The 27,375-nt window shown below is 49.4% G+C and overlaps 1 protein-coding gene across 1 annotated transcript in view; it reads left to right on the top strand.

The window, feature by feature from the left end:
- Positions 1–27,375, top strand: part of SDK1 (sidekick cell adhesion molecule 1) — a 502,369-nt gene that overhangs the window by 249,376 nt on the left and 225,618 nt on the right. Inside the window, exons 19-20 of the mRNA XM_015427208.1 lie at positions 9,463–9,654; positions 11,177–11,298. Coding sequence (XP_015282694.1) covers positions 9,463–9,654; positions 11,177–11,298 — 314 coding nt within the window. The remainder of the gene's footprint in view (positions 1–9,462; positions 9,655–11,176; positions 11,299–27,375) is intronic.

Raw genomic sequence — 27,375 nt, 5'->3', positions numbered from 1 at the left:
TAAGTGATGTGAAAGATCTCAGCCTGAGACCCTGGAGAGCTGTAAAAAGGGGCTGTGGCTCAGCGGCAGAGCCTCTGCTTGGCATGCAGAAGGTCCCAGGTTCAATCCCCGGCATCTCCAGTTAAAGGTAGTAGGTGATGAAAAAGAACTCAACCTAAGACCTTGGAGAGCCAGCACCAGTCCGAGCAGACAATATTGACCTCGATAGAACCAATAATCCGATTCAGTATTAGGCCAACTCACACGAAGACATGTCAATTGGCTGGGTGCCATGACAGCTGCTTCGGTACTTAAGCCCAAAGATGTTAGAAGGGAAAGCCAAAGATCCCTTTCATTTATGAGGAAATACGAAGCTAAAGACACATTGGGGAAGGTTTATAAGGAAGCAAAAGTTCCCCCGTTCTGGCGAGCATCGCGCATTTAAGACCGGGAGTTGGCAAAACCGCTCGTCTCCCTGGAATGGCTCAGTGGCTCATACAATCCTACTTAGAAATCGTAAAGAGTGCTTGGGAGGGCTCCTACTTCATCCCTTCTGCCCGTGGATGTCATTTACTGTGACTTGGTTTTTAATTCTGGCACACGGAATGAGAGGGAAAGCGCAGAGGGCATTAGGAAGGGAGCGGGCCAGCTTTTGGTAAATTGCCCGTTCCTCTCCTTGCAAATCTCAGTGTCTCCCTCTCTCCTTCGGTAAACTCTGATTTATGAGGGCCTGCATGCAGACGGACAGTTTGTGATTGGATGTGCCGCTCCCGCCTATGGAATTTACTCCAGATCAACAGAAAATTATTTCTAAAACTCTCCTGGTCATTAGTTTCAGTTAGGGGAAGGAGGAGGCGCTAATCTTTGGGGGCGCTGGCTTACGCTTGAGGCAGAGAAATCCTCTTCTCGCCCGGCACATTTGGTGGCTTTTCACCATTCAATGGCGTTTGGTCTACATGCACTGGATGTCGCCCAGGTTTCCCTGCCTCAGCCTCTCAACTCTGCGTCAGGGCTTCTTCTGCTGGCTGAGTTCCTTTCCGTCAATAATTGGTCAGTTTGATGTATTATTTGTATCTGCTTCGATGGAACATCAGAGAAGCCATGTCCGGGCAGGCCAATGGCCCATCCAGTCCAACACTCTGTGTCACACAGTGGCCCAAAACCCAGGTGCCGTCAGGAGGTCCACCAGCAGGGCCAGAACTCCAGAAGCCCTACCACTGTTGCCCCCCAAACACCAAGAAGACAGAGCATCAGACAAGAACATAAGAGAAGCCATGTTGGATCAGGCCAGTAGCCCATCCAGTCCAACACGCTGTGTCACACAGTGGCCAAAACCCAGGTGCCGTCAGAAGGTCCACCAGCAGGGCCAGAACTCCAGAAGCCCTCCCATTGTTGCCCCCCAAGCACCAAGAAGACAGAGCATCAGACAAGAACATAAGAGAAGCCATGTTGGATCAGGCCAGTGGCCCATCCAGTCCAACGCTCTGTGTCACACAGTGGCCAAAATCCAGGTGCCATCAGGAAGTCCACCAGCCAAAACCCAGGTGCCATCAGGAAGTCCACCAGCAAGGCCAGAACTCCAGAAGCCCTCCCACTGTGCCCCCCCAAGCACCAAGAAGACAGAGCATCACTGGGCCAGACATAAGAACAGAAGAGAAGCCATGTTGGATCAGGCCAAGGGCCCATCCAGTCCAACACTCTGTGTCACACAGTGGCCAAAACCCAGGGGCCCTCAGGAGGTTCCCAGTGGAGAGAGAACTCCAGAAGCCCTCCCCCTGTTGCTCCCCCCAAGCACCAAGAAGACAGAGCATCACTGGGCCAGACATCTATACCTTCTGGCTAATAGTATGTGTGCATACGAAAGCTTATACGTCGAATAAAACTTTGTTGATCTTTAAAGGGGCCACTGGACTCAAACTTCGTTCCACTGCTCCAGACCCACACGGTTACCCACCTTTACTACTGAGAATAATGTTTATTCACCTTCATCCAACCCGTCGCTTTTTTACCTGATGTTCACCGTCCAGGTGTGCTAGTTTAGCTGCATGCGCATCGGAGGGGAGTCCGTCTGCTCAAGAACACCGGGCAAATTTGCCTGGATCCCGTGGAGCTTGAGAGAATGGCGAATGATTGAAGTATTCAAGGTGGGAGTGGTTACTTATTGAAAAAGGGACTTATGCTCAAAGCCGTGGCTTTAGAGTGTGACTGGAGGGGTGGGGAGACGCAGACAAAGAGCGGCTAATGAACTCCCGGGCTTAGTCCAGCTCAGATTTATTGCCCTGAGGATTTCGGATAGAATCCAAAGTGAGCCGGTAAGAATGAAGCTTGGTGTGTCCCTGTGTCCCTGTGACCATCAGGGGAGCATGTCAGTAAAAGACTCGGGGAAATAGAGGTCCAACTAGAACATAAAATAGAAAAGACACTTAAAAACAACAACAACAACGTGCCAACTGTTTCTGGGAAGCACACACAATCTTAAACTCTCCTGGATGGCATTTCTGTCACTCAAGATTGTCCGGTTACTCCCTTTTCTATTTGGGGTCTCCGAGTCTGGGGCCAGCACGGGTCTGTCACATTTCCCGGCGGCGATGCTGTGATTCAGAGAAGACCGTCTTCGTTCCTCGTTCCCGCAAACAGCAGGGTCGCCCCCAGCCAGGTTAGCAGAAGGGGCTCGTCGGTATTGAATCATCTCCGCCAGGTTAGCAGAAGGGGCTCGTCGGTGTTGAATCATCTCCGACTCAAGTCGCTGCCAGAACATCCTGTACTTTCTTGCCCTGATCCTAATCAGCGGTAATCAAGAAAACGCTGTCTCCCCCCCCCCGCCGCCGCCGCCGCAACTGTCTCTCTCTGCAGGCTGTCAGGAGAAAGGTTCAAGGGCTCCAGAGAGAATAAAGTTTCCACCGGGGGTTCGGAGCAGGCAGGGGAGAGAACAAGCAAAATCAGAAGCAAAATGGGACCCCCCCACACAAAGAAAACACATTTTCAGGTTATTGAAATCCTGGGAAGTCTGTGGAAGGCAGAGAGAAATAAAGCAGCCGGGGAATGGAGAATTGAAGTAGGCAGTTCTATGATAGGAGAAGTGGAGTGGAGGCTCAGGTGTTGGGCCGATTAGGACAATAGACGCGCTGCACTAAGTTTGAAAAAGATAACAGAACATTCCGCCTGGCTTAAAAGCGTGGGCAAGAGATCTGTTCCTCACCCTTCTACTCTTGGAATTTGCGGCGTCTTCTTCTGAACTGATTAGCATCTTGTTCAGATGTGTTTCTCTCCCCCCCCCCCATAGTTGCATTTACTTAGTAGAGGAATCTCTTGTATAGGAACACAGATCCTCTTTTTCCTCCCTGGACAGCTGAATGGTTTGCCAGCAAGGCCTGGCCGTGGGGTCTCTGCGGCGATAGGGTTACTGGGCTCCCGGTGGGACCTAAAGATCTCCCAGTATTACGAGTGATATCCAGAATCAGAGTGGTGTAGTGGTTAAGAGCGGCGGACTCGGGTCTGGAGAACCGGGTTTCATTCCCCACTCCTCCACATGAAGCCAGCTGGGTGACCTTGGGTCAGTCACAGTTCTCTCAGAACTCTCTCAGCCCCTCCTACCTCACAAGGGGAGGAGATCGTCAGCCGCTTTGAGACTCCTTAGGGTAGAGAAAAGTAGGGTGTAAAAACCAACTCTTTTTCTCTCTCTCTCTTCAGTTCCTCTGGAGAAAGTTTCTTGCTTGGGAGGGTGGACTCTATTGCATTATATGCCGCTAAAATCCCATTCCTGGCTTCACCCCCAACGTCTGAGTTTTTTTTCTCAACCCAAAGTTGGCAACTGTACTCCCAGCCCCTTGCCCTAGTGTCTTGGCTTGGATCAGTTCCCAGACTTAAGCCGCGGCTGGACAAACACTTGTCAGGGATGCTCTCGTTTGATCCTGCAGTGAGCAGGCGGTTGGACTAGAGGGCCTGTGTGGCCCAACTCTGGGATTCCACGACTTCATGCCCTGAAGTCATCATTTGGAGATGCTTTGCAATTTCCGTCTGTTGCTTTTTCAACTAAGTAAGAGCTGCGGTGGCTCAAGTGGTTAAGACGCTGAGCTGCAGGCTGTGGAAGGCCGGTAGTTCAGCAGTTTGAGACCCGAGTGTGCCGCATGACGGAGTGAGTTCCCGTCTCTGGTTCCAGCTCCTGCCAACCTAGCAGTTCGAAAGCAAGAAACTGCAAGTAGATAAATAGGGACCACTTCAGTGGAAAGGGAACAGCGTTCCGTGCGCCTTGGTGTTTAGTCATGCCGGCCACATGACCACGGAAACGTCTTCGGACAGTGCTGGCTCTTCGGCTTTGAAACGGAGATGAGCACCGCAACCCTAGAGTCGGATTCGACTGGCTTTCGAGCAAGGGGACCTTTACCTTTAAGTGCCCTGTAGAGGGCGGCCTTTCCCCCCGCTGGTACCCCCCTACCATAGACGTGTGGGTTACACTCAAGTGGTTTGTAGTATCGTTCCTTATGATGGATAGATGCAGGCTGACCTGGTGACTTCTGACCATAAGTGATGCATGATGACCTCTTGGGTTTCAGAGTTGTGAAGAGCATCGTAACTTTTGAGTTAGCTTATTTTCATTCATTTTAGCTGTGCATGCCGTGTTTGACAGTCAAGACCAGAAGTGTCTAGTGGTTGGTGGGATGCAGCTGCTGGGGGAAAAAAATGAGACAAGCTTCTTAAGAGAGCAGGGTGTATAAAGAATGAATGACAAAGCGGGAGCTAAGAAAAGAGAGAGGTGCTAATGTTCAGAAGTTGAATGCGTCAGCTCACGTGTATGCCTAGCCTGCACCCAAATTTTAACTGTCAGAACAAGCATGCAGAACAGAATAACATAAGAACATAAGAGAAGCCAATGTTGGATCAGGCCAATGGCCCATCCAGTCCAACACTCTTGCGTCACACAGTGGCCAAAAATACCAGGGTCCATCAGGAGGTCCAGCAGTGGGGCCAGGACACTAGGAGCCCTCCCACTGTTGCCCCCCCAAGCAACAAGAAGACAGAATCACTGTAATGTTAACAGAGGATTAAGAGGAGATCCGTTGCAGAGCGTATGACGTTCTCTACATTCATATGGAGGTGCAGAAAATACATTACATTAGTGTAGCGTGGAGCTGGGTTGAATTTCTATTTGCATCTATTTCAGCTCGCTCGGGAGTGGATAGACGGGCAGGGGATATGTTGCTGGCTTTGCTCGACTCAAATCATTGGTCCTGTTAAAAAGCCAGTGCCAACGCCCTGACCTGGATAGCCCAGGCAAGCCCGATCTCGTCAGATCTCGGAAGCTAAGCAGGGTCGACTCTTGGCAAGTGCTTGGATGGGAGACCTCCTTGGAATACCAGAGGCTGAAGGCAGGGGGCAGGCTTCATTCAGCCGCCTCTCTGAATAGCCTCCAGGCCCCCTGGGATGGGTCAGTCACCAGAGGTCGCCATGGCTTCCAGGTGCACACACGGTCAGCTGATGGCGCAATTGGATGGCCTGGTTGCAGTGGAATAAAGTGAAAGAGAAGAGGGTGGAGACATGCATGGACATGAGAAGGCTGAGCTGAAATCAGAAAAGAGCCTTCCGAAGAATTCCGCTTTGCCAATGGGGACGGCTGACAGCTGCAGGTACCCAGGCCTTCTCTGCTGCAGCTCCCAACCAGGTGGAACAGCCGACCGGAGACAATCAGGAAGTCTCCCACAACTCTGCTCTGGAGGGCATTACTGTAGAGTGAATAAAGCGGCCCATTAGTATCTGCGGGACCTATGGTAGGGTTAACTGTACATATTAAGCCATTTTGGCTTGGGGGTTTATTGGGGAGGTTAGGGTAACCAAGCTGTAGGTAATGGCTGGAGATGTTCCCATAATTTCAACTGATCTCCAGTCGATAGATATCATTTTGCCTGGAGGAAATGGCTGCTTTGGAAGAAGAGAAGAAGAAGAAGAAGAGATTGGATTTCTACCCCGCCCTTCACGACCCGAAGGAGTCTCAGAGCGGCTTACAAACTCCCTCCCCCTCCCCACAACAGACACCCTGTGAGCAGTGTTCCCTCTAACCTGAGTTAGTGCGAGCCAGCTCACAGTTTTTTAGCCTCCGGCTCACGGGTTTTTGTGTCTGCTCAGGAAGGATGACTCCAGAGCAAACTAATTTATGCCGCAGCCGAATCGCTCACTCGCAACTTTAATGCCAGTAGCTCACAAAGTAGAATTTTTGCTCACAAGACTCCACAGCTTAGAGGGAGCATTGCCTGTGAGGTAGGTGGGGCTGAAAGAGCTCTTGACAGAAACGGCTCTTTTTCAAGGACAGCTCTTATCAGAACTATGGCTTGCCCAGGGTCATCCAGCAGGTGCAAGTGGAGGAGTGGGGAATCAAACCCGGTTCTCCCAGATTAGAGTCCGCGCACTTAACCACTACGCCAAACTAGGAAGGTGGACTCTATGGTATTCTACCCCATTTAAGGCCCTCCCCTCCCAAACTGTGTCCTCTTCAGGCTCCACCCCCCAAATCTCCAGGTATTTTCCAACCTGGAACTGGCAACCCTGGGGGGGGGGGGGGTTGCATTATTCTTAAATTTTGAAATCCAGTTTCATTTCACTGCTTATCTATATTTCTCAATTGTGGGCAGATCTGTGGATACCTAAATCTGCAGATCGGGCCCACACTGGGACAAAGGAGATTTTTCTCCACACTTGTGGGAACCACTGAGTTTACAGAAACGCCCTGCTTCCGGCCCTCATTCAGCCAGGAGTAGGCAGGAGAAGAGGGAGGGTAAGTTGCTTCCTCCCTGCCTCTCCCCACCCCTGCCTGCCTGGGGCCAGGGAGGGCCTTCGCGGGGCTTCCTTGCACTCCCGCCGGCCTTGCAGGTCCACCGCCGGGCCCCTCATGGGGCTCGGCAGTGAAGCTGCAAGGCCGGCGGCCGGGACCGTTGGGGGTGGTGTGTGTGACCTCATGACACACTTCCAGTGATGTCAGGGGGTGTGGCCTTATGACACACTTCCGGTGATGTCAGGGGGCGTGGCATATGCTAATGAGGTATGCTAATGAGTTCCCCTAGCTCTTTTTCTACGAAACGACCCCATTAACCCCCCCTCCTAAAAACAAAAGCATTGTTTGTGCATGGACAGACAAATGCACTTACCCCTTTTGGTGGACCGGCAGCGTTGCTGATAGTGCAGGGGGTTAGCCAGGAGTTGTGGTGGGCTCGGCTGCTTTGTTGTTGGAGGGCGGGAACTACAGTGGGAACTTCATCGATAGGGAGGTTGCTGGGAGGCCCAGCAGGCCCAGCTGTTTCACTGTTGGTGTCATGAACTAACAATCTTGATTGACCCACATGATGTGACACTCCTGTAGAAAGGTTGATACAGCCAGGCCATGACCTCAGAGAGGAAATCTGTCTGCACCTGATGTGGAGTGAGCTTTGGCTAGTGAACTTGAACCTAAAGGCATTTGGACCTGGAAACCAAGGGCTGGTGGGGCATGCGAATGCTGCGTGGTGTGTGAATATTCAGAGTCAATGTCAGAATTCTGTCCTATTGGAGAAAATGTTTAGAACGACCCCAGGATTCCCTGGGGGGTTAAGTTTTAGTTTGCACCTGAAAGCCTCCAAGAGATTAGGTGACCGTTTGGCCTCGATTCACTTGAAATGTTCAATTCCTGATGATCTACGAAGGAATAAAACCCAAGCGCGGGAACTGAAGGAATGGGTGTTCAAAAAGGATGGGCTTATGGATCAGGATGTGATGGCGCGCCGTGCGCCTTGGTGTTTAGTCATGCCGGCCACATGACCACAGAAATGTCTTCGGACAGCACTGGCTCTTCGGCTTTGAAACGGAGATGAGCACCGCAAACCTAGAGTCGGATTCGACTGGCTTTCGAGCAAGGGAACCTTTACCTTTACCTTTTTATGGGAACTGAAGGAATGGGTGTTCAAAAAGGATGGACTTATGGATCAGGATGTGATGGCACATTGTCTTACGGAACCATTATTCAAGTTTTTTTAAAGGGATCACTGTAGGTCCCTATATTTAGAGAAGTTAACCAGCCTGGAATTAAGATTGGCTTCTACAGCTTTAAGATTTCAATCCATGCCCTCAGTGATCAGGACTGGATGTTTCTTTGGTATCCCTGCCCCCCTTAGACTTTGTCTTTGTGATATGGGGGGAGTTGAAGATATCGTACATGATTTTCTGATATGCCCATGGCATGAAGCCGTTAGGCTAAAGTACATCATCCCTATTATTCCGCAGCGTAATGGACTCGCCGATCTGGATCTCGTCAAATTTTTACTCTCGGACCTTGACCGCTATGTCTCTAGCAGAATGGCGTTATTTGCCTTAGCAACAAGGAAAATGAGAATGAGTTTAGTATTTAATGCAAAGCAGGAGTATAGGAGTATACTGATTTTTTTTTTAATTGTTTCCATTACCATTTTATAGTCTGATGTATGGCCTATGGCTAAGACAATAAACTTATACTTGACTTGACTCGTGAATATTCACCAGTGGAGGAAGCAGGAGGACTACCGTATTGGAGAGGATTTCCTTGATGTCAGAAAAGGCTTCACGGCTAAATAAAATTGATCCAAAAATAAACAAACTCTGCTGGAAAAATGTGGGAAGACTGGAGATTTTATACACTGTTGGTGGTCCTGTCCCTCATCACAACAGTTCTGGACACAAATTGTACAACAAATTCACAAAATCACGGGAATCAACTTACCTTTTCTACCTGAAACGGTCTTGTTGGATGTCATCCCAGATACCTGTGAAAGAAAAGTCACTAGAACATTAATAGCAACATTATTAGCTATTGCACGCATAACTATAGCCCAGTATTGGAAGAACAAAAATCAACCTACTCTCCAATGTTGGCAAAACAAACTTTGGGAGCACTTTATATATGGTAAAATTGTCTCTCACCAAAAAAGTTTTCAAGCAACTTGGTTCCCAGTGGTGAACTATCTAGCAGAAGAAGAAGTGATTCCAAACAACTCTTATTACAAAGATCTGTTATATTTTTAAAAGGGCTCTTAAGGGTTGAAAAAGTTGATTATTTCATAGCGTCAATATATGTTATGAATGTACGGTTGTATATATTGTTCAAAATAAAAAACACTTATTGGAGAAAAGAAAGAAAGAAAAGGCTTTTGAGGAGGCAAGCTCCATGCCACAAGTCACAGAGCTGTGACTAGCGTTGAAGATGCAGTAGACCCCGTTGGCAGACTGGAGAGCCAGATTCCCTGGGGGACAAGATGCTCTGCAGCGGTCGGCATCCGATTAACGAGCAGATACATCCTCGGCGGGAAGTGCGTTTCTCCTTGAAGGGTAGTTAATGACTCTGGAGGTTCCTTGCCCACGTTTGAGTTACCTTCCTTTTGACAGATGCTGGAGACTGCACAGAGAGCATCCCTAGGAAGCTCAACTAATAACAGCTGCTTGATTTCTTTGTCATATATATACATATATATATATATAAGTATTTTCCAGGCTACCAAATCTCCTGGGAGGTCTACGGCAGGAATGAATCTCGTCTCACTCGCACTCTCGCTAACACAACCCTCGAGGACAAAATTACAGGCCTGTCATCTCTCACCACCTACACGATCGAGGTGGCAGCGATGACTGCGAAAGGGACCGGTGCGGTCACTTCATCCACCATCTCGTCAGGCGTCCCCCCAGGTGGGTACACCTGCGGAGCTTCCGACAGTCTGAGAAATTCGGGTGACGCTCGTAATGAAATTTTGTTTGTAATGCCGAGGGTCCCGCTTAGAATCACGAAAGCTCCAAATCTGGGAGGGAATTAGGCAAACCGAAGCAAGACAGGTTATTTACAGAGGTGTTTCGCTCGTACTTACTATGGCTTGAATGTGTGTACGAGGGAGGCCGTGACAACTCGTGATGATAGGACATTTTTACGGTTCATAGTGACATGATTAACTGCACCATGCCCCCTGTGTGTGACGACATTGTACTTAGGTCTGTGTTTGTATGGGTTTCTCAAGAGATGGGGGTGAGAACCTCGACTCTAGCAAGCTAGAGGAAGAGGAATGTGGAGTCTGGCCTGGGGCAACATCACTTTTCTCCTCCCTCTGTCTCTCTCCTGTGTTCCATCAGGAGAAGAACTCAGAGCCGTAATGACGACCAGGGCCAGTTCAAGATATTTGTTACCCCAAGCAAGGTAAAGTGTCACCTCCAGGGCCTGGGCCAGCACAGGTGTTTGCCTTGGACCTGAGTAGCAGTGGCACAGGCCCCAGAGGCAACACTGGTCAGCTCCCGCCCTGGGCCTGATCCTCACAGACAGAGGGCAAGGGCATGTCATTATACGTTAGGTTTCTGTCATTCAAATTATGCTTTTATGTAGATCAAGATGGGTAGCCACAGGGCTATTTTTGGGCAGGAACGCACAGGAACGGAGTTCCGGCTGGCTCCAGAGTTGGCCACGCCCAGCAGGAACTCATTAGCATAATAGGCCACACCCAATAGCAGGAACTCATTAGGATTGGCTACAGTAGGGGTGTGTGGCCTAACCTGCAAAGGGGTTCCTGCTCCAAAAAAAGCCCTGGGTTTTGACAACAAACAAGGTCAACAGAATAAGAAGCGAAAGGTGGGTGTGGCTGGATGAGCACACTTCTGGTGGCATGGGGGTGCGGCCTAATATGCTAATGAGCTGTGTTGTCAGGGGTGTGGCCTAATATGCTTATGAGTTTCTGCTGTTGGGTGTGGTCTATTATGCTAATGAGTTCCTGCTGGGCTTTTTCTACAAAAAGAGCCCTGGTAGCCATGTTAGTCTGTCTGTAGCAGTAGAAGGTCCAGTAGCACCTTAAAGACTAACTAAGTTTGTGGCAGGGGAGGAGCTCTCGTGAGCCAATGCCCACTTACGGCTCTGACGAAGTGAGCAGCATGACTCACAAAAGCTCATCCCCTGCCAAAAATTTGGTTAGTCTTTATGGTGCCGCTGGACTCTTCCTGTTTCGTAGCCCAAGTTTCTACTCAGCAGCTGGCATCTGCCAGTTTTGAAGCATACCTAGACTCTCCTAAGATCTCATACCTGTAGTGGTAGCCATTACAAAAGGATATTTCAATTGTTCAGATCCGTCAGTGAAAAAACGATGGGAGTTGCAGACGTCACTGAAATACGGAGCTGTTGCACTCTGACTCTGTGTTCTTTCTCTCTGTGTTTGTCCTTTTCCCTTTGGCGCAGAGCTCCCCGGTGTGCCATCCAATTTAGTCATCTCCAACATCAGCCCTCGCTCCGCCACGCTTCAGTTCCGGCCCGGGTATGATGGGAAGACTTCCATCTCCAAATGGATAGTAGAGGGCCAGGTAAGCTGAAGATTTAGTGATGGGATGAGACACATTGATGGGACGAGACACGTAAAGCTTGATTCTAAGGTCTTGCAGTGTCAGCATTAGATTTTCCTATGAGTTCTGGTGAGTTCTTAAAAGGAGGGAGGGGTTCAAGTAGGCTTGCGTTTGAACAGCCAGCGACATCTGTTGTGTAGCGTAGATCAAGTATAGATCTGCACCAGCTTCACAAACACACAGGTAGCACAACCTCACTCGGATAAAAATTGCTATTAGTGCCTAAGTCGTCATCTGGTTTTATCTTTGATTATTACTGTATTTGTAAAAATAATTAATTGGAGTATCGTTTTAACTTGTTGTTACCCGCCCTGAGACTTGCAGTGTAGGGGAGGGCAGGCTAAAAGTCCAGTGAAATAAATTAATTAATAAATATCGAGGGAAAGATTAGTCAACCAAGTTCAGGGGCAGACACTGAGCGATGCTCTCAGAAGGCACATGCATACAGCTCCAAAATCTCAAACCACCCCCCCTTAACATTGTGCCTTTTAACCATTGGAAGCAGTGTGGAAGGTGGGGGGCTGATAGCTGCTACAAAGAAGTAGAACACAGTTGTACAAAGGGATGCACCTGAGCTGAATTGAACAAAGGGATGCACCTGAACCCTCATACCTACGGGACCGCCTCTCCTGTTACAACCCCTGCATTCCCTTCGGTCATCCTCTAGGGGTGGCTTGGTTAGCTGCCACCAAGGGAAGGGCCTTCTTAGTTGTGGCCCCTGCCCTGTGGAATGCACTCTCAGATGACACCCGCGCCCTGCCAGACTTGTTTAGTTTCCACAAGGCATGCAAAGCTGAATTGTTTAGGCTGGCCTTTGGAGGGGCAAGTCACATGACTGGTTTGTTTTTGTTAGTGGTATGGCGCTATCCGCATATTTTAACAGCTTAACATTTTAATGTTAATATTCAATGGCCCCGGTCACATGGGCCGGATATCGCGGGGGGGAGGCGTGGCTGTTTGCCCCGCAGCTAAATAACGTGCGACTGTGCGATCAGGCGTCCCCTCGCGGTCCCGTGGTTAGGGGGGAGCTGCCGATCACACGACGCACCAAAGAACCGGCGCGGCACGGCAAACGAGATTGTGATTTTGTTTTTAACCTGAAGTATGTGCATGCCCCGTTGGGTGCCTGTGCGCATCCCTGCAGACTTCGAGAAGAAAAAAAACCCTTTTCGCAATGGGGCATGGGCGGGCGCCGGATGCCACCGGAAACGCAATCAGACGCCCGCCCTTGCCCCGCGATTTCCGGAAACTAGTACCTCCGAGGTACTAGTTTTTTTACCGCGTGTCTTCGGCGGGAAGGCTCGGGTGAGCCACGGGAGCTCTACGCTTCCCAGATGTTGCGGTGAGATCACGCCCGGAAAATCCGCCTATCTTCCGTCCCTCTAGCGTGGCTAATGCTCCATGTGACCGGGGCCTATATTTGTTATCTTTTATGTTGTTTCTACCTTATTTGTATGGTTTTAATGTTGTATGGTGCCGCAAGACCCTTTGGGTGGGCGGCGACTAAAAAAAAATCTAATAAATAAATAAACAAAACTGTTGCGATATTGACAAACTGCCCATCCACCTGAACCAGCGGGTCATCAGGTGACCAGGATTTTGACTGCTGCTTTTGAATTTTGACCGCGACAGCCACTTCAGGTTGCTTGGCAGCGACGTATTTGATTTGCCGTTTGTTCTTTTATTTATTTATTCGATCGATCAGCATGGTGGGTTCTGACCTGTTGCGGGCTCTCTGTTATGAGTGCCATTAGCAGGCAAGTGAATCGATTTGCTCGGATCATGTTGAAAGTCGGCATTTGCGTTACAGGAAAAGTGTCCAAAGGATACATGTTCCAAGACCTCTACACAGCAATCGCACACAGAAGTGTAAGGCTCATCTTAAGTTTTATTCATTATTTAGAGGGAAAGCGCTAGAAGGAAATTGCTGGATTTCATGGCTGGGCTAGATCAAAAAATATTTATTCTCAGAGTAGTTTGTTGACGATGTTGTCAGATCCCTAGGAAATGCTGAGTCATCTGTCTTGGACCCAACCCATGGAGTCTTGCCGGTTCAGAGGTCTCATCGATGCTCTTTAAAATTTAAATCAGGCCACCGAATAAGATCAACCAGAGCTTTGGGGTTGGGTGTCATCAGTATGCTAAAGGCACCCGGCTCCATATTTCTCCAAGTTAAGCTGCCGCTTTTGTATTTGAAGATATACAGAACAACAGAAGATGTGCGTATGGGTGAGGCTGGTTTGGTAGAGAGGAGTGATTTTCTCACCCTGTATGGAGTCAGAGTATCGTTTACCAACCTGTTAAAAAGGCAACAAAAAAATCTTAAGGTGGCTTTTGGATCCGCCGTTACTGTTTGACACAGATCAGCATAGGGCTGCCAAGTCCCCCCGGGGGGCGGATAATCCCCCGCTTTGGAGGGCCGATTTCCGCCACCACGGAATTGGGCCCCGGGGGGAACCCACCCCGGCGTGCACGTCAGCCGGATGTGACGTGATGACGCCGGGCACGCTGGGGGCAGGGCCACAGCCATTTGAGTGGAAAACTCTATGTTTGAGGGGGGAAACTCTATGTTTGAGGGGGAAACTCTATGTTTTCCCCTCAAATGGCTGTGGCCCCGTCCGCAGCGTGCCCGGCGTCATCACATCACATCCGGCTGACGTGCATGAGGCACGCGCACTTCGCGTGCGCGCGACACCAATCGGGAGCCCCCCGCTGCAAGGTAAAACAGATTTGGCAACCCTAGATCAGCAATGTCACTAAAAGTGATTTCTTTTCATTGATACATCATCCCTGGTTTTATTGAGTTCAATAACACAATACCTTGCATTTATCCCTGGTTATAACAGCATCTGTTTATCCCGGGACTAGTGCAGGGCGAAACCGGGGGGGACCTCAACGTAATGTGGAAACAAGAAATACCCCAAGATAATACCTCGAGTGTAGTGTATCCCAAGTGTAGTGTAGAATGTAAGTTCGTGGAGAGGGTTGAACCAGGATTTAAGGTCTAGTGCGGAAAGGACCCTGGTTTGTTAGTTCTCTTCTCTCCTTGATCTAGTCAGTTTGGCCACAAGGGTCCGTGGCTCTGTCATTTCACAGTGGATTGCTAAACATCACTTTGTGTGGGCTGCCCTCGTGGTCTTTTGCAAAATCCAGGTCCCCGTTTCCTGTTTGGGTTGAGCTAATGAGAGTGAACTCAATTCAAGGTGCCGGTTTTCCAAGCTCAATTCAAGGTGCCAGTTTTTAATTTTAAAGTTATAGTGGACCCATATAACTGAAGAATCCTCCCTCCCTCTCTCTCTCTCTCTCTCAGGGTTGCCAGCTCTGTGTTGGGGGAATTCCTCGATTTGTGGGGGGTGGAGCCTGAGGGCGGGGTTTGGGGAGGGGAGGGACCTCAGCAGAATATAATCCCATAGAGTCCACCCTCCAAAGCAGCCATTTTCTCCAGGGGAAGTGGTCTCTGTAGTCCGGAGGTCAGCTGGAATGCTAGATGTCCAGGCCGCACCTGGAGGTTGGCACCCCTGCTCTCCATCTATCCATCGGCTCCCACATTTATTTATTTTATATGTATCTCCTGCCCTCCCCCGCAAGCAGGCTCAGGGCGGGTCACAACATTTCATTAAACCTCCCATTAAGTAAACGTGATAGTGTTATAACGTAAGATATAAAATATAACATATAAAACCAAATTTGAATCCGGTCAGAGGGATGGCAACTATTCGAGGCAGTTCCTAGTGCCTCCTGCACAAATAGCAAGCCGTTTTCCGACGACACTTAGTTGGTCTCTATGGGGCGGGGCAAATTGTAACAGGCGCTGTAGCAAGTACGGAAGGGCGTAGGGTTGCCAAGTCAAATCTTCTTACCGGCGGGGGAGCGTCACCGGGCTCCGGGAGCTCTCCTCTGATGTGTGCGACATCGATCACGGGGACATGGCCCCGATCGTCGGAGGGAAAACCATAGAGTTTTCCCTCCGACGATTGGGGCCACGCCCCCAACGTGCGCCTCGGGGGGGGCGTTCCCCCCGGGGCCCGATTCCATGGTGGCGGGAATCTGGCCTCCAAAGCGGGGGTTTACCCGCCCCCTGCCCCCACTTGGCAGCCCTAGAAGGCCGAGATGGTTAGATGTCCGCTGCATCAGCCAAAGGCCTGGTGAAACACCTCCATTTTACAGGCCCTGCAGAATTGTAATAAGGCCCGCGGGGCCCTGATTTCAAGTGGGAGCATATCCCACCAGGCCGGGGCCAGGGCAGAAAAGGCTTTTGGGCCGGGGACTACCAGGAGATGTTGCTCTGCAACGCGTAAGGCTCTCCGAGTCACGTACGGTCCCGTAGGTATGTTGGTCCCTGGTCACAGAGGGCTTTAAAGGTTAATACACATGCCAGCTCCGCTCTTCAACCCAGGTAGTGCTGACAATTCCTCCTCTGAGGATCACCCCGACTTCCTCTGCCAAAGCCCGTGTGTCCTCTGTTGTGGCGCCCGCCCTAAGGAAAAGCCCACCAGAATAAATGTCTTTCCTGAGAAAGATGTGAAGTGGTCTTGTTTTCTAGGGCTTCTCCGTCACGTTCTGAGGTCGAGTGTTTTGGGCGGGTCATGGCGATCTGGTTGCATGTAGATCATTTGGGGAGGGGCTTGATGCGATAAGTAAAGGATACTGTGCCTTTGGCTTCCACTGCCTTTGAAATATTTGGCCATTTTTGGGGAAGGGTCAGACCGATTCACGGGCTGCATGTCTCTCGAAGGACATTAGCCATGACAAACCCAACTAGCCCTCCATAATTAGAGTCAGTGACTGTTCAGAGGATTTAGCTGGCAACTACCAGAGACAGGATGTGTCCTTGGCCAGTTTGGTGTCGTGATTAAGTGCGCGGACTCTAATCTGGGAGAACCGGGTTTGATTCCCCACTCCTCCACTTGCACCTGCTGATGTGACCTTGGGCAAGCCGTAGTTCTGATCAGAGCTGTTCTCTCAAGGACAGTTGTGGAAAGAGCTCTCTCAGCCCCGTCTACCTCACAGGGTGTCTGTTGTGGGGAGGGGAAGGGAAAGGAGTTTGTAAGCCGCTCTGAGACTCCCTTGGGTAGTGAACACTGTTCCCTCTAAGCTGAGATAGTGTGAGCTAGCTCACAGTTTTTTAGCCTCTGGCTCACACATTTTTGTCTTAGCTCAGAAAGGATGGCTCCAGAGCAAACTAATTTATGCAGTAGCCAAATTGCTTGCTCACAGTTTTAATGCCAGGAGCTCACAAAGTAGAAGTTTTGCTCACAAGACTCCACAGCTTAGAGGGAACTTTGGTAGTGAAGGGCGGGGTATAAATCCAATCTCCTCCTCCTCCTCCTCCTAATCCATTTTTTAAAGCATGTATTCTTCTGTGCCTTTTTCAGCTCTGTGATGAAGTCTAAGTTTAGCTCCCTTTTTTTAAAAAAAACACCCACACTTTCATTTTTTTAATTGCCCAGTCTTTTTGCTTCGGGAAGGAGGCAAAACCGCTTAGAAAAATGGATTTTAGCCTTTTTCTTTTTCTTTTTTCACCTCTTTTTTTCTGAATTCCTGGTCTTTATCTCCCATCGACGCATGTCTTTCCCTCCAGGCTCAGTGCCGTTATCTTTCCCCCCAGCAAGTTTCAAGTTGATTTCTGGAATCTTGAAGGTGATTAAAAGAGAGCCGATGTTGAAATGAGTCCGGTGTTGAAATGAGCCGGGCTTTATTATTTGGGTTGAAAATCCGCGGTGCAGGAAGGTGCCATGGGCTATACCAAAGGGGTTCTCTCCCTTTCTTTCTTGCTAGAGGCTTTCTGCCTTTCGTGAGGGGCGGGAATGTAATGGGGCAGCTCTCTCTATCTGATGATGAAAAAGGCTGTTGAGTTTCTGTCCGTCACACAGCTATTAAAGAGGCCTAATCATACTGCGGGCTCCTTCAAAGCAGACTGGCTTCAAGGAGTCCACCAGCTTTAATCTGGCTCCAGGCATGGTTTAAGTATCTGTCCGCTGAAGGGGGAAAAAAACAACCCAGTCAAGAAAGGCTATGAAACCGTTGAGGAGACTGAAAAATGGCTTCTGTGGGTTGGTTTTTTTTTTTTTAGTTTCTGGTCTCTTCAGGTTTCTCACTCTCTTTTTTCTTGCAAAGCAGTAAAGGGAATGGCGATATAAATTGGAAGGGTTTCTTGTTTGGCCCCTCAGATATTGCATAATATATATGTGAAGGCCTCCTCCTTTAAATAATTCACGCCGATCTTTGTATGTGTTCCGAAGAAAGAAAGCCGGGACATAAATTACAAAGGCACCGCGTCCGAAGTCCGGCTCACTCAGGAATTTATCTCGTCCTCGGCGGAGAGATCCGATTTTTAGATTCTATTATGCCAGTTTCCATGCTAAACAGAATAGCTTGGGGGGGATTAAATTATAGGCCGCAAGGGGGGTAGTACAGGATGAATTGCCTTTTTACAATGTACTTCCAATCATTCATGTGCCTGAATTAGGCTATACCGCAACACTCCAGAGTTTTGCCACCTTCAGCCTTTGAGTGGGCCTAGGAGAAATACTCACCCCCATCAGCTTTGAAAATGGCCCCCTTTGTTTCTGTCACTCCGTCCGAGACGAAGCAGCCGCTCCTCATATCTTCTCCAATCAGGCAGAACTGTGCTGCTTCAAGGCCTGTAGTCTGGATTTTGTGGCTTGTGGGGCAAAGTTTTTTTTCTGGCGGGGCTGAAGTTTTCAGTGCAGGAAGAAAAGCTGTTTAGCCAATAGAAAGCTGTTACCAGGATAGATCTCTAAATTGCAAGTTGTCAACCGCTTTAGATGACAGTTCTCAGCTGCTTCAAGTTAATTACTTCTGCCAGCCTAAGCAACAATTCTGACAACAAGCTGGCAGGTGGGGGTGATGACTTCTATAGTCAAGAGAGCTAACACTTGCACAGAAAACCTCTCTCTCTTAAGGGAGACCATTTCTTGACACAGAGTTAGAAGGGATCCTAGAGGTCACCCACTCCAACCCCCTTGTTCAGTGTGGTAATTTGTCAACTACAGCACCCCACTCTGCTGAAAGGAGTGCATGCCTTTAAAAATGTTTTAAAATGATTGGGGGAAAACATTGTACAGGAGGAATTCTTGTGGGGCTCTGCCTTTAAGAAAGCGGGCGGAGACCCCCAAAGCCCTAGCTACGGGCCTGTGCTGCTTCCTTCCCACCTGCAGAATTTTTCTCAAGAAAATTATCTGGTTTTCAAATTGAAGGTGGAATTTTGTATACCAGCGCTAGCAATACCTGTGTCTTGTTGGGGATTGTTATCTGCTGGCCAGTGAAACAGCTTCAGCTGTCTGGTCCATTTTGAGGGACACCTGTGAAGTTACATCTATTGGGTGTAGTAAATAAGAAGCTGGAGACCAACTGGTGATGAAGGTGCATAGAAGGTTTATATAGATATAATGGTGAATATATACACAGAGATATACAGGCTATCATACAGCATACCATGCCTTAGCTTGAGAGACTAAGAGCAAAATTGCTTGCCTGTCTTGGAATAATGGTAACAGTTACGATATCTGAAATTCCGTCCACTCATCCTGCGTGCAAAACTGTCTCTTTGTAGAACATGATAGAAGTTTAGAAAATGGGGGAGGAAGCCATGCATTTAAAAGCCACCAGATTAGGAGGTGAGAATTTGCGTATTTTTCCGTCCCCTTTCTCTCACGGGTTTTCCTCTTGCCTTTCATTTTTTTATCTTTTTAAACTTAATTTTTTTTATTTTACCTTAGCAAGCATACGACAAACATATATTGTACATTCTATAGGTAAACCTATGAATTTACAGTTACCAAGAACTGAACAAAGGCCACACGGCAGGGAAAACACCCGTCAAAGTGCGGCTAAATAGAGCCGCACCAAAATAGAGACGCGCGGGCGGGATCCCACGGATCCCGTGCACCGCACGCCGTTGCTCCCCGGCACGATCAGATGCCGGGGAGGAAGGGACGATCGGGAGGGGGAGGCTGCCAAACTGCGCATGCTCATGCATGCGCAGTTCGGCTGGGGGCCGGGGATGCGCCAGCGGCAAGACGCGCCGGCGATCCCACGACCAGCGGTGATGCGGACCAAACGGATGAACCACCTATGTAGGTGGTTCAGTTTTGCTGCGAGGCAGTCAGGGGAAGGGCCGGATCGGGAACGGGCCCACAACACTTCCCAGATGTTCTGAACAAAGGAAAGAATAGCATTGCAGAAATAATTAACCTGATAATATTGACAGTTCAAAAATGTGCTAATATACTATAATATTGCTTTGACTGCACTTCTTTTAATCTGTCGTTGCACGTCTTCTGACACCAGATACCACTGTTCCACAAATTTGGAGTTATAATGAATAGTCTCTGACAACGAAACTTGGTCTGCTATCTTCTCCATTATAAAATAATCCCGCAATTTTTAGAGATAAGAACGATTCATAGTGTGCTTTTACTGGTATTTTCCTTAGGCTTGCCATTCCCCGGGGGGGGGGGGTTGCCCGCTTTTAGGGCCCCCAATCCGCCAGCCCAGATCCGGGCATTGGGGGAACCCCGCCCCCAAAGTCCTAGGGTTGCGGTAACGTGCCCTGTGGATGGCGTCACCCGGAGGGGACATCATCGCACCAGGCACGTGGCTGGGGGGACGCTCTAGCACTTGGCCAAAAAACTCTATGGTACCAAAAGACTAATAAAATTTGTGGCAGGATATGAGCTTTCGTGAGTCTCTGCTCACTTTTTTATATATCTGAAGAAGTGAGCAGCAGTGACTCACGAAAGCTCCTCCCCTGCCACCTATTTTGTTAGTCTTTAAGGTGCTCCTGGACTCTTTCTCTTTTCTACTGCTACAGACAGACTACCCCATCTTTATTTATCTCCAAGGCTGGGAGTCAATTCACCTTTTTTAAAAAACCCGGTGGAGTGGTTCAGCTTCCAGTCTCCTGGGAACTATTTTCTGGGCTTCTCAGTTGATCAAACTTGCCTCCGAGTGCAGCTATAAAGTTTTTATAACAGCAATGGATTTTGCTTTCCTCTATGCTTTTTTTAAAAAAAGATGTCGTGGTTGCTGATAGAAAATGGAATACAAATATGCTCAAGACGGTGTCTTTGTGCCAGCTCAGCATCTCAGATAATAATTTAGTCTTTGCCTATCTTTTGTGGGGTTGACGTTACAGCAGTCGCAATAATAAAGTTTAGTACTTCTGTTCCGTCCCTTCCTTCAATTTTCCCGGCAGCATGTTTTTAAGAGCGAATGTTTAGCATTTTGTTATTTTAAAAAATCCTGGGAAGGAAACTCTGGCTGTGGTCACACATGCTAAATTATCCACTTTTAATCCACTTTCCAACTGGAGTTTACACTGGCTGATTCTGCACTGGCTTCTCCCTCCGTTGTTTTAGCAAACTCGCTTTGGAACAGAAATTCCCCTCTGCATTGCATGCCGCTTCCGCTCCCTTTGATCATCGGGTTTTATGGTGGCTTCCACACTCCATGTAACTTTTGGGTTGGATTCTATTGTACCTTCTGCATAGATTTATGGCTGTTTTATGGCCATTCAGGGGTCACTTTGCAGTCAGTAGGGCATTGCCCAAGTATCTGAATGTGGTTTTGAGCTGCATTTTTTCCTCCCAGTTGAGAAAATATGGAACAAATGCTAGATGCAGAATCGCCGACTGAGCATCAACTGGCAAAATCCAGTTGGGAAGTGGATTGAAAGTGGATTATTTTGTGTGTGTGACCGCAGCCTTTGTTGTGTCTTTACTACACCAAACAGTTCCCTTCTGTTTTGGATGTCACTACGTTGTTTTTTAATTTGGAAAGGCTGTGCTTTAGACTTGGGGTTTTCCCCTTGTCGTTCTAAACCGTCTGTCTGCAGTGCATTTTGGAAGCGGGCCGGGAGCTTGCAAATTGAATGCTTTGACTGTGTGTCATGAGACAGAATCACAACTGGCATATGATTTCCCTTTCAATCATAGCACACAGTTCTTTTTAAGTGCTTGCTGTCATAACATCTGCGTGAAGGGTGATGCGCTGCACCAAGAGAAACAGGGCTTTCTCAACATGCAAAATGAAAACAAGCTTCGGTCCCGGTCCAGAAGTCCCACAGTTCTGGAGACTAAAAGATGAGTCTAGGGGCTCCTTAGAGACCCACGGAAGTTGTCTTGAGTCAAGCACGAAATGAGCTTTAACACATGGAAGTTTACACAGGAATAAATTCGACTGGCCTCTGGATTTTCATTTTATTCTGTTGCTACAGCATAATGCAGCTGCCCATCTGGAGTTCTCAAGAGTCTGAATCTCTTGGGGGTGGATAATTCTCATGTCACAGTTTGCATTCAGATAGGGTTCTGCAGACTGCCAGGGCTGCCCCCAGCTTATTTTGCACCCTAGGCAAGGATCCCTTCTGGTGCCACCCCCCCCATGCACCCACCAATTTTCAAAAGTAAATGAATTTTAGGAAGAATGAAAAACACAAAATAATCAAGAAACTCCCAGAGTACAGGGCCGGGTGCAGCTTGGCGCCCCTAAGGGCCGGCCCGCTCTAGGCGATCGCCTAGTTCGCCTAGTGAGTGAGCCGGCCCTGCAGATTGCACACATTTCTCATTAGAATCGAATCACACACAGATAGGGTTGCCAGCCTCCAGGTGGGGCCTGGGGATCTTCCACTTTTACAACTGATCTCCAGCTGAGAGATCAGCTCCCCTGGAGGAAAAGGGCCGCTTTGAAGGGTGGACTTTATGTACCATGCTGAGGCCCCTCCCCTCCCCAAACCACGCCCTCTCCCGGATCCACCCCCAAAGTCTCCAGGTGTCTTCCAGGCCAGATCTGGCAACCCTACACGCAGAATTTGGTATGTCTCTGCTTTAGGGTTGCCGACCTCCTGGCAGTGGCTGGATGTCTCCTGGAATGACAACTGATCTCCAGGGAACAGGGACCAGTTCCCCTGGAGGAAATGGCCACGTCTAAGTCCCTCTCCTCCCCAAAACCCACCCTCCCTCAGGCTCCACCCCCAAAAGATCCAGGTATTTCCCAACTCGGAACTGGCAACATTCATCTGCTTTGAAATACTGAGAAGGGGCCATCCACAAAGGATTCTGGGGGCTGTGACCTTTCACTCTCTTGAGCCAACTTTGACACTCCCTCCAGTGTCAACTTCAGAGTTGGACTATAAGGAAGGCCGAGCGCAGAAGAATAGATTCTTTTGAACTATGGTGCTGGAGAAGACTCTTGAGAGTCCCTTGGACTGCAAGAAGATCAAATCAGTCCATCCTAAAAGAAATCAACCCTGACTATTCCCTGGAAGGCCAGATAATGAAACTGAAGCTCAAATACTTTGGCCACCCAATGAGAAGGGAGCACTCACTGGAGAAGAAGACCCTGATGCTGGGAAAGATTGAAGGTCAAAGAAGACGGGGACAGCAAAGGATGAGAGGGTTAGACAGTGTCATCGATGCAACGAACATGAAACTAAGCAAACTTCAGAGGACGGCGGAAGACAGGAAGGCCTGGCGTGATCTGGTCCATAGGGTCGCGAAGAGTCGGACTCGACTGTGCGACTAAACAACAACAATCATTGTGAAACTCCTCCTCTGCTGCTCCATGTGGCAAGACTACAACTAATGGGTTGAAGTCAGAGCCGATCATGATCAGGCATTGGGAGAAGTTTCCCGATGGCAAGAATAGTTCACCTGTGAAGCCAGTTAACATGAGGGGGCGGTCTCCCTCGCTCAGAGGTCTTTAAGCCTCTGTCTGGAATGCTTTAATTTTAGATTGCCTTATTTGTGCATGGGGGTTGGACTAGATGGCCTCCAGGACACCTCCCAATTCGGTGTGAGTACGCGGCACTTGGCAAGAGGCTTCTGTAGCTCTACCTAGATCTAGGAGATCGGTGCCCCGGCCTTTCTCCAGACCACCAGATCTCAGAGGGCAGAGCGTGGCCACGCCTGTAGCTAACTTGAGGAGATGCTTGTAGACCCCGCACGTTGGATCCTGGCAATGTTTTTGAGGGTGAATAGCAGCCAATCTTGATTCAGACTGGGCTGGGATGCAAAGGAAGAAGGGTCTAAATCCTTTCACCCCCAAACTGAAAGCCACCGTCCTCAGCCAGGCTGTTTTACCCATAAATAGTGAAAAAGATGGATAAATAGAATGTCTTTTTTTTCCTATTTGAGGGAAGGGGTCAGTATTGACCTGCAAAGGAATTTTTATTTATTTATTTATATTGGGATTTATATCCCGCCCTACCCCGAAGGCTCAGGGCGGCTGACAAGGGCACCATGTGCCAAGGTTACAACAATAAACACATAATTTAAAAACAATAAATTACAATAAAATACGGTAACAAATTTGCAATACAGATTTAACCAAGATGGGTAGATCTTAACCTCCATAGCAGCTCCCTGAAATCTTATCATCCAATCTGTGCCCAGGCACCTCACTCCCCCCGTAGGGACCAAACAATCATGATGGTTATACGACAGTGCACAGGAGGCGGAGGTGGAATATTGGCGGCGGCGGCGCCTACTTAAAGGCCTGGCGGAAGAGCTCCGTCTTGCAGGCCCTGCGGAACTGAGAAAGGGACATTAAGGGTTTAAACCAGAGCTGTCAAACTTAAGGCCCGGGGGCCAGAACCAGCCCATCCAGGGCTCTTATACCGCCCGCGAACAGCTAGTGCAAGGGAGGGAACAGGAGACTGCGGGGGGGGGGAGTGGGTGGAGCCACTCCGATTGTGGCTTCAGCATGGTGGAACAACCTCGTCCGCAGCAGCCAAGCACCGTGGGAGCGTCTGCCCAGTGCTGCACTGCGAGGTCTCCAGTCCGCCCATATGGGTTTTCCTTTGAACCCTCCCTCCCAGCCCGGGGGGCCTTGCAGTGAGGATACAACAACTCGAAGCTTACCAGCTGCTGTCCTTTATACAGTTTATATCCCTGGTACCCGGTGTTACATTTTATGTCACCCATGGCCCGGCCCAACAAAGTGACATTTATGTCAGATCCGGCCCTTGTAACCAATGAGTTCGACACCTCTGTTTTAAACTCCATCTCTCTGCCAACGTCGTGGTCGTGATCTGAATGTGGCCTCTGGGTGGCTACTATTTGCCTTTGAAAAACACCAGGAAGATGCCGTTGCAAATCTCCCGGTGAGTCTCATATAGGTTGGGTGTGTGTGTTTTCCTGTCGAGCTGCAGCCGACTTCCAGCAAGCCCATAGACTTTTCAAGGCCAGAGACATTCAGAGGTGATTTGCCGTTTCCTGCCTCTGTGTAGCGAGCCTGGTATTTCTTGGTAGACTCCAGGGCTATTTTTGGGCAGGAACGCACAGGAACGGAGTTCCGGCTGGCCCCCGAGTTGGCCATGCCCAGCAGGAACTCATTAGCATAATAGGCCACACCCAACAGCAGAAACTCATTAGGATTGGCTACATTAGGGGTGTGTGGCCTAACATGCAAAGGAGTCCCTGCTACAAAAAAAGCCCTGGGTTTTGACAACAAACAAGGTGAACAGAATAAGAAGCAAAAGGTGGGTGTGGCTGGATGACCACACTTCTGGTAACATGGGGGTGCGGCCTAATGTGCTAATGAGCTGTGCTGTCAGGGGTGTGGCCCAATATGCTAATGAGTTCCTGCTGGACTTTTTTTTACAAAAGGAGCCCTGGTAGTCTCCCATCCAAGTCTAACCAAGGCTGACCCTGCTTAGCTTCCGAAATCTGATGAGATCGACCTAGCCTGGGCTATCCAGATCAGGGGTCTCACTAACGTAGTGCCACGGAAACGTGGCTTTCCAGGGTTCAAATGATGTCGTCGGGTTAACGGACAGGTGATGCATTTCGTAGAGTCAGTTTCCTGTGTGTATCCAGAAATGACATTCCTGGCTGATCTTCCACCTTACAAGTTGGATGAGACAGTTCCCCCCACCCCGCCCAAGATGCTCTGATGTTACTGTGACTGTGACTTTGCCCTTCATGTGTACTCAGTCGATCCTGGCTCTGAAAGCGCACGCAGCCCGCCAGCCCCTCCCAAGCGCAGGAATGTGGAAGACTGTCTGTGCCCTCCCGGCTTTCCGGCTCTGTGAAGGCCGCTTTTATCGACAGTACACGAGCTCCCATCATTTGTGAGATGACATCTGGCCCTTGGGGAGTGTGCCTTGGAGAAAAGCTGGCCTTTACAGTCCCCGAAGGTGAAGCAAGAGGCTTTGCTCTTTCTGAAGCACCAGAGTCAAAGCCTCTGTAGCTGTGTTGCTTTCTTCTGCGGATGCTCCAGAAGTCGCGGCTGGCAGAGTACTCTCTGCCCCTTTCCGTTGTTAGTGTGTCTCTTCTGTCTCTCCTAAGCATGGTGTGTGGATCAGGCTCGTAGCTACAGTGGGGCATTTGGGGGTCCTGCCCCTTAATTAAAAGCCTCGCCCCACAAATAGCCATGCCAGAAACCTTATTTTTGACCATGACGTAAGTCAGGGGTGTCAAACTCATTTGTTATGAGGGCCGGATCGGACATAAATGAGACCTCGTCGGGCCGGGCCCCGTGCGTCATAAAACGTAATGCCAGGTAGCGGAGATATAAACTTTATAAAGGACACAAACACAAAGGGTTGTGGTTTTTTTAACTTAAAATAAAAACATGCTTCAAACATTAGCACTCTTGCAATATTTTGTTGTCTGATAACTGACACCTCTTGCTCTGAATAATTGCATCAAAATGTCCTGTGCCGTCACAATCTTCAGTATGCTGTTCAGGTGTGTATCTGTAAGCTGCAAACCTACGATGACACGGCAGCGGCAGAACTGGAAGAAGAAGCAGAAGACAGCCAGTTCCACTGCGGGCCTCATAAGAAGCCCTCCGGGGGGCCTGATCAAATGCCCCCTTAACCGTCCCCCCCCCCCCAGGAACTGATGTGCTCGCTGCTCTGTCCCTTGAAAGGAAGGGCTAGGAACAGGCTCGGAGCCTCCCCCTTTAGAGACAGGCATTCCGATTAATTTAATTAACTGTAAATCAACTGCCCCCTTAAAAATTTAAATGCCCCCCCCGAACAAAAGAATCCTGGCTAAGGGCCCGGTGTGGACTAAGGCTAGGAAAGGTTTGAGTTTCAGAATCTCCTCTCGGCTGTGAAGTTCCCTGGGTGACCTCGGGCCACTCGCTTCCTTTCAGCCTTCTGCTTCACAGGGTCGTTGTGAGACTGAAGGAGGTCAGGGACAGTCAGTGTCCACTGCCTTGAGCATCCTGGAGGAGTGGTGGGATAAAAGTGGGTAGTCAAAACAAGAATTTAGCAACGAAGGTCACAAGTCACTGGCTTGGTTAGAACATAAGAGCATCAGAAGAGCCCTGCTGGATTACACCAGGGGTCCATCCAGTCCAACATCCCGTCTCACACAGTAGACAACCAGTTCCTCTGGAAGGCCAACAACAGGGCACAGAGGCCGAGGCCTTCCCCTGACAAGAATGTAAGAAGAGCCCTGCTGGATCTGACCAATGGGCCATCTAGTCCAGCAGCCTGTCTCACATAGTGGCCAACCAGATCCCCTTGAGGGCCAACAACAGGCAAATAGGCCAAGGCCTTCCCCTAATAAGAACATCAGAGGAGCCCTGCTGGATCAGACCGGGGGTCCATCTAGTCCAGCATCCTGTCTCATACAGTGGACAACCAGTTCCTCTGGAGGGCCAACAACAGGGCAGAGAGGCCGAGGCCTTCCCCTGAGAAGAACATAAGAAGAGCCCTGCTGGGTCAGACCAGTGGTCCATCTAGTCCAGCATCCCGTCTCACACAGCGGCCAACCAGTTCCTCTGGAGGGCCAACAACAGAACATAGAGGGTGAGGCCTTCCCCTGAGAAGAACATCAGAAGAGCCCTGCTGGATCAGACCAGTGGTCCATCTAGTCCAGCCTCCTGTCTCACAAAGTGGCCAACCAGTTCCTCTGAAGGGCCAACAATAGGGCAGAGAGGCTGAAGCCTTCCCTTGATGTTGCCTCCTGGCTCTGGGATTCAGAGGATTAGTGCCTCTGAACGTGGAGGTTCCCCTCTGTCACCATGGCTAGCAGACACTGATAGACCTATTCTACTGACCTC

The sequence above is a fragment of the Gekko japonicus genome, unplaced genomic scaffold (assembly GCF_001447785.1).
Source record: "Gekko japonicus isolate JY-2015 unplaced genomic scaffold, Gekko_japonicus_V1.1 scaffold1021, whole genome shotgun sequence".
Classification (NCBI taxonomy): domain Eukaryota; kingdom Metazoa; phylum Chordata; class Lepidosauria; order Squamata; family Gekkonidae; genus Gekko; species Gekko japonicus.
This window is presented reverse-complemented; position numbering and strand designations above follow the sequence as displayed.